This window comes from Telmatherina bonti (genome assembly GCF_933228915.1).
Source record: "Telmatherina bonti genome assembly, chromosome: 22".
NCBI classification, from domain to species: Eukaryota; Metazoa; Chordata; class Actinopteri; order Atheriniformes; family Telmatherinidae; genus Telmatherina; species Telmatherina bonti.
The window spans coordinates 6,912,907-6,923,990 of NC_136631.1; the positions used below are offsets into that span (position 1 = coordinate 6,912,907).

Genomic DNA, 11,084 nt, shown 5'->3' on the forward strand with positions numbered 1-11,084 from the left:
GTCTGCTGTGTTTGTTCATGTGCTGTTGCTGTGAATTCAAACCCACTTCATCAGGTCCACCTTGCTAGTTCTGATTGGACCCCCTTTTCCTTCAGAACTGCATTGATTGTTGGTGTCATAGATTCAGCAGTGATGGAAACATTCCTCAGAGATTTTGCTCTGCACTGACATGAAACATCTCACAGCTGCTGCAGCTTTGTGACATGGTGCATCATGTTGCTGGAAGTTTCCATCAGAAGATGCTACACTGTGCTCAGAAAGGGATGGACATGGTCATGAACCCGTTGATCCTGACGGCAGGATGGATCCATGTTGTCATGATGTTTCCAGCAGATTCTGATCCTACCATGTGAATGTGGAGCTGAACTGGAGACTCATCAGACCAGCAACGTTTCTCCATCTTCTATTGTCCAGTTCTGGTGAGTCTGTGTGAATTGTAGCCTCAGTTTCCTGTTCTTACTGACAGGAGGGAACCCGCTGTGGTCTTCTGCTGCTGGAGACCATCTGCCTCTCTGTAAACCAGAGATGGTTGTGTGTGAGAATCTCAGTGAATACTCCGACCAACAACATGCCACGTTCACAGTCACTTAAATCTCCTTCTTCCTCTTTCTGATGCTCAGTTTAAACTTCAGCAAGTCGTTTTCACCAAAGCGTGACCAAATGCTGGCATGTGATTGGCTGATTAGATACTTGTGTTAACAAGCAGTTGGACAAGTGGAACTGATAATGCGGCTGCTCATTGTATAAAGACATTTAAGCCTTAAACATTGACATTTTTTTACTGTCTAACTTCTTTTTAGGAGCTTTTTTGAAGATCATTTCTGACCTTCATCATGTAATGTTGTCTGAATCAATCCGGAGACAAAACCAAGGATCAGGAGAGAAAAAATAGCTTTTCCTGATTTGTCAATAATCCAACCTGGTTTCACACTTGGTATTCTTGAGGTTTGCTCCATATTGAACATGATGAGTCATACGCATCAGTTTTCCTCTGAGATATTGTGTAATACATCTTAAACAAGAAGACGGATGCTGGAAACCAATCAAAGCTCCCAGTCACATGCCTACACCACTTCATATCTGTTACAACAGAAAACTAAGAATAAATAACCAGTTATTATTAAAGAAGTGTTGGACTGGTGACCTGTCCAGGTGTTCCCGCCTCTCGCCCAGTGGTTGCTGGGATATACTCCAGCTTCCTGTGAACCTGAACTGGACCAAGTGGTTAAGAAATGGCATTAGACAAAGTTTCCTGCATCAGACGTCCGTCATATCCTGAACTCTGTGGCCCGGGATCGTGGGAGACCTCTGCTGCGAAGCGTCACAGCATGCAGGGGAGATCCAGGTATCGACAGGGAGCTTTTCGCTTCTTTGATGTGTTTGTTTACAGATCCCCGTCAATCAAACATGGCATGGTCATGTTTATGCAACAGCTGCACATTTGATTTGAAGGTCATTTCCGACTGTGGTCAGCAGCTTCCAGGTGCTGCGTTGAGTCGCCATCGGTGGGCGTGAGACTGAGTCACATGATGCAAAGCATATTAAGCGCCATATTCAGCAGCACCAGCGAAATTATCTCAATTTCCTTCCAAATGTTTCTCACTTGGAAGTGGTTGAGGCAGCACTTACTCGCTCGCTTTTTACCTCCAGAGTGCAGAAAAGATTCGAAGCTGCAGCTGAAGTTTCGCCTGGCGTTGCACCCTGAAAAGATGACAGCACTAACACTTTACATATCGCTGTGTCTGATCTCTCTCTCAGCCAGAGAAGCTGACAGATCATCATCTGAGACGAAGATGAGGAGGTGGAGGTTGGACGGAGGACTGAGATGGAGAGGAACAGCGGGTGGGGTGGGTTGTTTTTTCAGTCTGGAGTGTGTGTGTGGGTGTGTGTAGCCTTACTTTGAAGTGTTTTTCCCTGCTGGGAACGACAGTTTCCCACAGAATCATGTCTGAAATACAGAAAAGCACACAAACGTATACAGATGGGGAGATGTGTACACATGCAAACATGCAAACAGACTGAACCAGGATAAACAGTCCCATTCATGTAGAAAACACTAACCATGACTCACCGTCTCTGGAAGACGAGTTCTGGTTTTCTGACCAGTTAAGCTTCTGATTCCTGTGTTAAAAATACTTTCATAAGGTAAAAATGAGTCATTTTCAGACAGCTTCTGTGGTCTTTTGTAGAATAAACCCATATGTTTTATGTTTCCTGACTAATACACCTGAAATTGTTGTTTACATTAAAACTAAACCATTAAACCTTTTTATTCATTCTTGTTAGTTTAAAGCTGAAAAAAAGACCCAGAGTTTAGTTGTTTACTGTTATTTTCTGTCTGCTAGAGCCATTTTATCATCAGAAAAAAAAAGTCTAATGATGCATAAAGTCAGCAGCTAAAACAGGAAAACAGGAGCAACAAACGGACTATTTTATTATATATTTTTCTCCTAATGTGGTGCCAGAGTGGGTTGCGGTGGTTTTGGGCTTTTTGTTTAGCACCTGCTGTTTTTAATGTGACAGAAAAGGGTGAAGCGAGGACAGAAATACATTCAGGAAACAGTCAGATGAAGCAGTAAAGACGTTCATAAACTCACCAACTTGTGGTGCTGACAGTGCAGGTACTGCAAGCAAAACAGGTGACAGAAATAATCTAAAACTTGTGTATGGACGGGAATAAAGACCAAACTGGAGCAAAAACAGGAGGTACGAGTAAAACCAAGGAAGTCAGAAACACAGGACAACTTCCACAGTTTCAGGAGAAATCCTGTAATAAGTTGGCTTTTTGCCTCTTAAAAAGCAGCAACGTGTAGTCGGGTCACCATAACGCTGCAAAAATGGTTGATTTGTCATCATGTATGAAGAAACATTAAAGCATCCTGATGCAACCCTGCACATGTTAATCACATTGAGATTTATAACCCTATAAAAATATGATGGGCTGCAAAGTTAAAAAGCTGTTGGACAATCATCAGACTCAATGTGATGCCACCATCCACCACTCTTACCTCCTTATCAGCATTTTTTTACATTTAATAGTTGTGCAGAAAGTGAGCATGTTGTAATTTGCGATGGAAAATGTGAAAAAGGGATTTTTTTTTTTTTTTGTAGCTTTTCAATGTGAATTATTTTAGTATTTTAGAATGCATTTGAGTTTTATGTGATTTCTTGCTTCTCTGTTTTGATTTACATGCAGTGGATGCGCTCGTTTCAGCCCTGGCCAATCAATGAGCCAGATTTTCTTCTTCTTTTGTCTTTGGTCAGCTGTCGTTTTGGGGAAATATCGCCCTCTACCAAGAGACTGTTGTTACTGCATGATGTTGTCCAGGTGGTCAACTACATTCAAGTTATATATACATTTGTTCCTTATAAGCAACCCTGCCTTTAAGGTTGTTAGTGGAATGAAGCCTGCGGGCTCACCTGATGATTCCATTCCTCCGCGCCTCTTTAAAGAGGTGTTTCCAACCATAGCACCCTTTGTTATACATCTTGTGAATGGAAGCTTGTTAAAAGGAGTGGTGCCAAAATGCTTTAAGCACGCTGTTGTTCAGCCATTAATAAAAAAAGTCTGGCCTTGATAACAATGATCCTTCAAACTTTCGTCCAATTTCTAAGCTTCCATTCCTGTCCAAAATACTAGAGAAAATTGTATTTTGTCAATTGAAGGCATTTCTGGATGCACATGAGATCACTGAAGTTTTTCAGTCTGGTTTTAAAAATTTGCACAGCACAGAGTCTGCTCTACTTAAAGTCTTTAATGACATTTTGATGTATACTGACTCTGGTCATACTGTTGCACTGGTTTTGTTAGATCTGACCGCTGCGTTCGACACAGTGGATCATGAAATCCTACTGTGCCGACTCGAGAACACAGTGGGCATTCACGGGGCTGCCTTGGAGTGGTTCCGTTCCTACTTAGCAGATAGGAGTTTTTGTGTGAGATTGGGTGACTTTGCTTCAACCTCGGCCCCCTTGAATTGTGGCGTGCCACAAGGATCAATCCTTGGTCCGCTCCTTTTTTCATTGTATCTGTTGCCGCTGGGGTCTATTCTCCGAAGGCTTGGTGTGTCTTTTCATCTTTATGCTGATGATAGCCAAATTTACATTCCCCTCAAACGTCAAGAAAGCTTCAGTGCCACTGAACTCTTAAAGTGCACTGATGAAATTAAAATTTGGATGTCAACAAATTTTTTGCATTTTAATGATAAAAAAACAGAGGTTCTTCTTCTTGGACCTAGCAGTGTTGGTGATGCTGTCTCAGTTAACCTTGGATCCTTGTCACAGTTTGTTAAGCCTACTGTCTGCAATCTTGGTGTGAAAATGGATCAGGAACTTAAATTGGACAAACAAATTAGTGCTGTGGTGAAAGCAAGTTTTTTCCACCTGAGACAGCTTGCAAAAATAAGGTCCTCACTCTCACGACATGATTTTGAAATTTTGATCCATGCTTTTGTAACCACACGGCTTGATTATTGTAACGCCCTGTACTGTGGGATCAGTCAGTCCTCTCTCGCACGGCTGCAGCTGGTGCAGAACGCTGCAGCGCGTCTTTTAACTGGATCTCGAAAGTCTGACCATGTTTTACCAATTTTGTCTTCCCTTCACTGGCTCCCTGTCCGTTACAGAATTGATTTTAAGATTCTTTTATTTGTTTTTAAATGCCTGAACGGTCTGGCCCCTCGCTACCTGTCAGACCTGCTGGTGAGGTATTCCCCTACACGCTCTCTGAGGTCCACAGATCAACTTCTGCTTGTGGTTCCTAAGACGAAGCGTAAACTGAGAGGTGACCGAGCTTTTTCTGTTATTGGTCCCAAGTTGTGGAATAAGCTGCCCCTGTACATTAGACAGGCTGAATCGCTTCTTGTTTTTAAGTCTTGTCTGAAGACTCATTTTTTCTCTTTGGCGTTTTACTAATTTAAAGGGTTGTTTTACTATTAACAATGTGCTGATGCCCCAATTATGATGTAAATATGTATGTTTTATTGTTTCTTCTGTACAGCACTTTGGTCAACTTTGTTGTTTTTAACGGTGCTTTATAAATAAACTGGATTGGATTGGATTGGATTTATATACGACTCGTATGATACATGGGTTATATTGATCAGCTTCGTTTTGATCATTTATACTTCAATTGATTGCTTTAAATTAATAACTTTGTTTTTTGTTTTTTTTGTTTTTTTTTCTCAAAACATTTTGGACTAGAAAGGCCATTATTAGAAATTGTGCTGAAAAACTAAATTCTTTTATAGATAGATAGAAGGACTTTATTCATCCCAAGGTGGGATATTTAGTTGTTGCAGTGTCCATGTACATGAATGCTGAAATTTGAGCGTACATTTGCTTATATGAAGAAATTTGTCCTTTTTAGATTCTTCTTCTGAGATATGATCACATCATACATACAGTTATCACATCCCAGTGGGATCAGAGAGTCAATTCTGATAGAAAATATTGTTCTGTAATCAACGTTACCCACCCCGTTGTGACTTATGACTCAGTTTTAGTCATATACTGTTTTAGAAACATCTAATTTTACAATTGGAAGTATTTGTTAAAGTGATCAACATGGTAAAAGAAATTTTTTTCAGTATTTCACAGTATTTTTAAATCCTGGGATGTCTCAATAAGACAGAAATAAACTTAAAATTGAGATGTTGAATGTAAAATAACATGTAACAAGTAAACATCACATTTTAAAAGGATAAATAACTGTTATTATACACTTTCAAATTAATCAAAATTTAATTATTATTAAATAAAATAATATGTTAAATTCAAGTTTAACGATGTCAATAGTCTTTGTACTGTGAATTTATTCATACTATGACTAAACTGTGTTGGCTGAAAGTTAAAGACTCAGGAGAGGAGGACCCGGCTGAGTTCTGTCAGACTTTCAGCAATGTCTTTAAACCCCACTGATCCCCATAAACCAGACATCCTACAAAAAGGAAAATTTATCAACTAGGATTAATAAAGTAAATTTTAAATACTATGTTTTATTGTTGATACATTGTTTTATACTGACCTGCCAAAACAAAAAAAAAAATTGCAGAATAAAACCAATATCAAAAATGTACATTTTCTGTATTTATATATCTCGTGACTATAATAATACACTATTTCATTATTAATCTAATTATTGAATATATATCACACTGGCTCACATATGTAATAAAACATTTTAAAAAAAATCATAAACAGAACAAAATATTCCAATGAAAAGACATAAACTGTATTTTTATGGTAGAACTTTATTATTTTTATTTCCTGTTTTTCGCATTTCCAGCTGCCAAATGGTGATTGTGGTGTTGTTGTTGTTGTTGTTTGTTGTTGTTGTGCAAACCTAATAAATAAGCAGAACTGCATTTCACGTCTGCGACAGAAAAGAAATCTTTCTGCACAGACGGAGCTCATAGTTAAAGTTGAGAAGTTCCTGTTTGGTTTTTTTAATAATTCTCCATGCAGATGCAAAAATTCTCATGCACAAGTTTTATTCTGCAACCTTCATACTTACAAAAGCAACGCGTTGCCCAGTGGCAGCCACAACAGCCATAAGCGTGTTATATGTACAGAAATCCAAATGCATCTGCAGTTCCAAAGTCTCAGGTGGAATTGTTTAATTCCTACATCATTGTTGGGCTATTTTTCATTCTGCTGACAGATGAAATCATTGTTAACTTGCTCAGAAAGTTGCTGCTTCTTCTAATTCTCTGCTTTTTCTGCGCACTTGCCTGCCAGACTTCAGCTCCATCAGCTCTACTTCGTGCTGTGCTGCAGTCTCCAGGACTTTCTGCTTATTGTAGAAGACAACAAAGTTGTTAATGATGGGGTGGATGGGCAACGCGATGGCTATGACCCCACAGAGAAAGCTCACTGCCGCGTTACACTTCCCCAGCGTGGTTTTGGGATATATGTCTCCGTAGCCCACAGTGGTCATGGTGATGATGGCCCACCAGAAAGACTGCGGGATGCTTCTGAAGAGCGTCTCGGGGTGGCTCTGCTCCATGGTGTAACCCAGCGCGGAGAACACGAAGATCCCCACGCCCATGTACATGAGTAGAAGCCCCAGCTCTTTGAGGCTCCTTTTCAGCGCGTAGGTCAGAGTCTGCAGTCCGGAGGAGTGGCGCGCCAGCTTGAAAATGCGCGCGATGCGCATGATGCGCAGCGCCTGGACGGCTTGCTGGACGTTCACCAGCTCCATCATGGAAGTGGTGCCGAGGTACATGAGAGACAGGACCACGTAGAAAGGCATGATGGCCATGAAGTCAATGATGTTCATGATGGAGAGCGCAAAGCGCAGCTTGTTCGGGGACGACGCGAGACGCAGCGCGAACTCCGCCGTGAACCACAACATGCACGCGGTCTCGATCGCCTCGAGGGTGGGGTGTTCCACCAGTTTCCCATCATCATCCAGCACTTGGAGCTCAGGGATGGTGCCTATGCACATGACCACGGCTGAGACCAGGATGGAGAGGAAGGACGCGATGGCGATTACGCGCGCCGGCAGCGAGGAGTCTGGCTTCTCCATCAGCTTCCATAAAAACCTCTGGCACCGCTGGGTGCGCGTGACGCACCGATCCACATCCATGTCTTCCAAAATTACTTTCACTTTGTTTGCAATTTCTTTCAACTCTTCCTCCTTCTCGCTCAGGTAACTTTTGCAACATTCATCTAAAGCACTCTGGTCTATCTTCCAGAACTCCATCTCCTTGATGAAGCAGATGGGGCAGATGCCGCGTTTTATGTGGATTTCACCGAAGTAGTAAACGTCGATGATGCACTTGAAGGCGTCAGGATCTCGGTCAAAGTAAAACTCTCTTCTGCTTGGATCAAAATCATCACACAAAGAGGAGATAAGTTCGGAGTTCTGAGCTGAGCAGTTCATCAGCTCCGCCAGTCTGCTCTCCGGGTAGCGCTTCAAAACATCCCCAAACAGCACCACCCTGACTCCGCCAATGTTCACAGCAATCTCTCCATCAGCGCACAAATCACTTCTATAATTTGGCTTCGGAAGTGTCCACATTTTACACAGAAGCCTGTTTGATAAGATTTAATGTTTAAATGTAAAAATAAAGCTGAACAAGCAGCCTAAAGGCCATTGTCTTCACGCGTAAAATGCTTCTTCTCTGGTCTGTTTCTCCCACTGAGCGGCACAGCTTGAGCGGCCAGCTTTATCCAACACCTCCCATTTCTCTCTCCTCCCTCTCTCTCTCTCACATCAACACGCGCACGTGCATGCGCACTCACAAACTAGGACGCAACAGTCGCATCTAGCAGACATATTCATGCGCGCAGCTGTAAAACTGCCTGTGAAAACAGTATAAATAAAGAAAATAATAATAATAATAATAATAATATAATAATTATAACAATAATACATTTATTTGAATAGTACAAATATAACGCACTTTAAAAGACAGCCAAAGAATGTCTTATTCAGTCTCATTATTATAAATGAACTCTAATTATGAAGAGGAATAATTTGCCATTTTCCTACTTTATCAAGAATTTTGTCAAAATATGAAGGAAATATTTCTGAATCAAATATGATTATAAGCTGCACAGCAGAGACAGTGCACTCTGGTGACTGAGCACTGCATAGCATTCATGGATGAAAAGAACCGGATAAATTTACTAATGCATTTTATATTAATGCACTTTATGCAATTATTAATCATTTATTTCAGTATTTACACACAGCATTTAAGTACATTAAATGATTTTTTTCTGAATTCATGCCAAAGGCAGGAAAATCTCTCCAGAATTCAACAAAAATACAAAGATCAGAGAAAACGCTAGTTTTAAGGGCGAAGCAGGGTGTTTATAAGAAAAGCATATGGTGTCTAAAGTTAAGACTAAAAGTGAGCAGATTAAGTCTGCCTGTAATTCATCCTTCAAAAGAAACATGAAATCAGTGTTAATTGCACATCTCTTTAGCTTTACATCTTTGTAAATGGGTCAAATGAAGAATTACTGAACTAAATAAACCATTAAAGGACCTTTAAGATCCATAGAAGAATGGTAAGAAAAGTCCAATTTTTATCATACGAGGTCTTTATTTTTGCCCTTTAACAAAGTTGAACAAAATATTAAAAACATTTTTGAGAATACTGAACATTTATTATAATGAAATATGTCATAATTATTATCTTCTGCTTTGTGGTATTTATTGAGGAGAAGAAGTAAAGCATTAGATTGTGTTCAGCTGGAGTTTTTACCAGAAAGTGATCCCAAATGTCTCAAACAGCATTAAATATACCACGCTGAGCTTTATAAGCTTCACTGTGCATAATGTATTATAAAGTATATGAAAATATTCATTTTAAGATCTGTATCACTGAGAAACATCATAAACCAAGGTGATTTTTTTTTTTTTTTTTTTTTTTGTCCAGCTTTTTGTGATACAAGTACAAACATGCTTCAAATAGTTATTTAGTATTTTTACGGCATTAAATATTGAAACAGTAAACTTATTTAAACAGAGAAACTATCTGTAGTGAGTATTTCATATTAATTATTGTCTGGAAGTAAAAATGAATTAACGTTCATCATTACTAGGTGTGATATAATCCCACAGCAAGTTCACCATAAACTCATGATTATGTATTATCCGTATTACTTCTTATATCTTTATATTAGCCATGTTTATTAGGAGCTGATGTCTCAGCTGGATTTCTGCATGTATCTTTAGCAGACTCGACTGTAACGCTGCCCTTCCAGGTCTCTCTGAAAGGCATCAGACAGCTGCAGGGAGTCCAGAACGCTGCAGCTCGACTCCTCACTAAGACCATGAAAGTGGATCATATGAGTCCAGGTCTTCACACTCACGTCTGTCAGAGTTCAGAATCTTGCTGTTAATTTATAAAGCGATGAATGGTTTAAGACCAAAAAATGTTCAGGATTTCCTGGTTGTGAACCAACCAGATCTATCAGGTCATCAGGAGCAGGTCTACTTTCTGTTCCCAGAAGCAAACATGGAGGAAGCGTTCAGTTTTTTCTCCTCACATAAGCAACTGCAGGTCCATCTAATGCACCTTCTGCACCTGCTGTGATGCTTTTAATCTTTATGTAAAGCATTTGACTTGTATGTGAAATGTAAAACAAATCAGCTTTCCTCATGTTGCTGTAATATTACTTCACTGCTGAGGGTGGAGTCTTACATTTAGTTGTTTTGTACGTACAGTTTAAGTCGTCACAGTCAGCAGTCTCTGTATTTAAGATGCTCCTTTTCAAGCACACTCAACTCAAGATGGAAGAGATTAGCAGGATGGACTCCTGATCTGAAAAGTAAAGCCAATCTGCATTCTAGTTTATGTCCTGAAGGGGGCGATGTCCCTTATTGCAAAGAGGACTCTAACGATAAAGACCTGTTACCCACTTTTCCATGTCATATGTGCATTTTTCATTTTCGTCTGTGTAATTTTATGCCATTAATTTGATTTGCTGATCTGGTTGTAAAAACAGAGATAGTGACAAGCAACTTGCTAAGCTTCTGGCTTTTAAATGGTAATCCTCGACTCGAACATAGGCTGTCCATGTCCAGACGTCGTTCTGCGCCTGATAGTTCAGCCATATTTCTTTTTCTGGAGTGAAAAAACTTCAAGAATTTCATTCAATGAAAATTTACAAATCTTCCAAAAAGAATTACCCACATCGCTTTCTTTTAGTCTACAAGGAGGCTAACAAGCAGCTTCGGAGGCTCTAAGTTAAGTTTACTTTCATTTTAGGCTCAGCTGGTCATGTATTGAGCTGCATGTTTGTGTCTTTGAGCAAATAAACAAAAAGAAACTTGTGAGACACCATTTATAGTTCTTCTAGTTAAAAGATCACCAAATCCAGACCTTATGGGCCAGTGTCCTGCAGGTTTTCAGTGAATCCCTGCTCCAAAACACCTGACTCAAATTAAATGGCTCCAACAACACAATAAGGTCTTTAAACACTGAATCTGAATAACTCAACTGAATAATTCTTATGGCAATATATTTAATTTGACCCATTTAAAGTCAGTGTGAACGTTCACATCAGTGACAAAATTCCATCCAGCGATTTCATGAGTTTTATTTGTTTTAAACCGAGGTTGATTT

At 39.8% G+C, this 11,084-nt stretch overlaps 1 protein-coding gene across 1 annotated transcript; it reads right to left on the bottom strand.

Moving 5' to 3' along the window:
* Positions 1-6,682: 6,682 nt before the first annotated feature.
* kcnf1b (potassium voltage-gated channel, subfamily F, member 1b) lies at positions 6,683-8,023 on the bottom strand (the record flags this gene model as incomplete). The annotated part of the gene is made up of 1 exon (XM_079262338.1): positions 6,683-8,023. The coding sequence occupies one exon, from the start codon at positions 8,021-8,023 to the stop codon at positions 6,683-6,685; it is 1,341 nt and encodes a 446-aa protein (XP_079118464.1).
* Between the last annotated feature and the right edge of the window lie 3,061 nt (positions 8,024-11,084).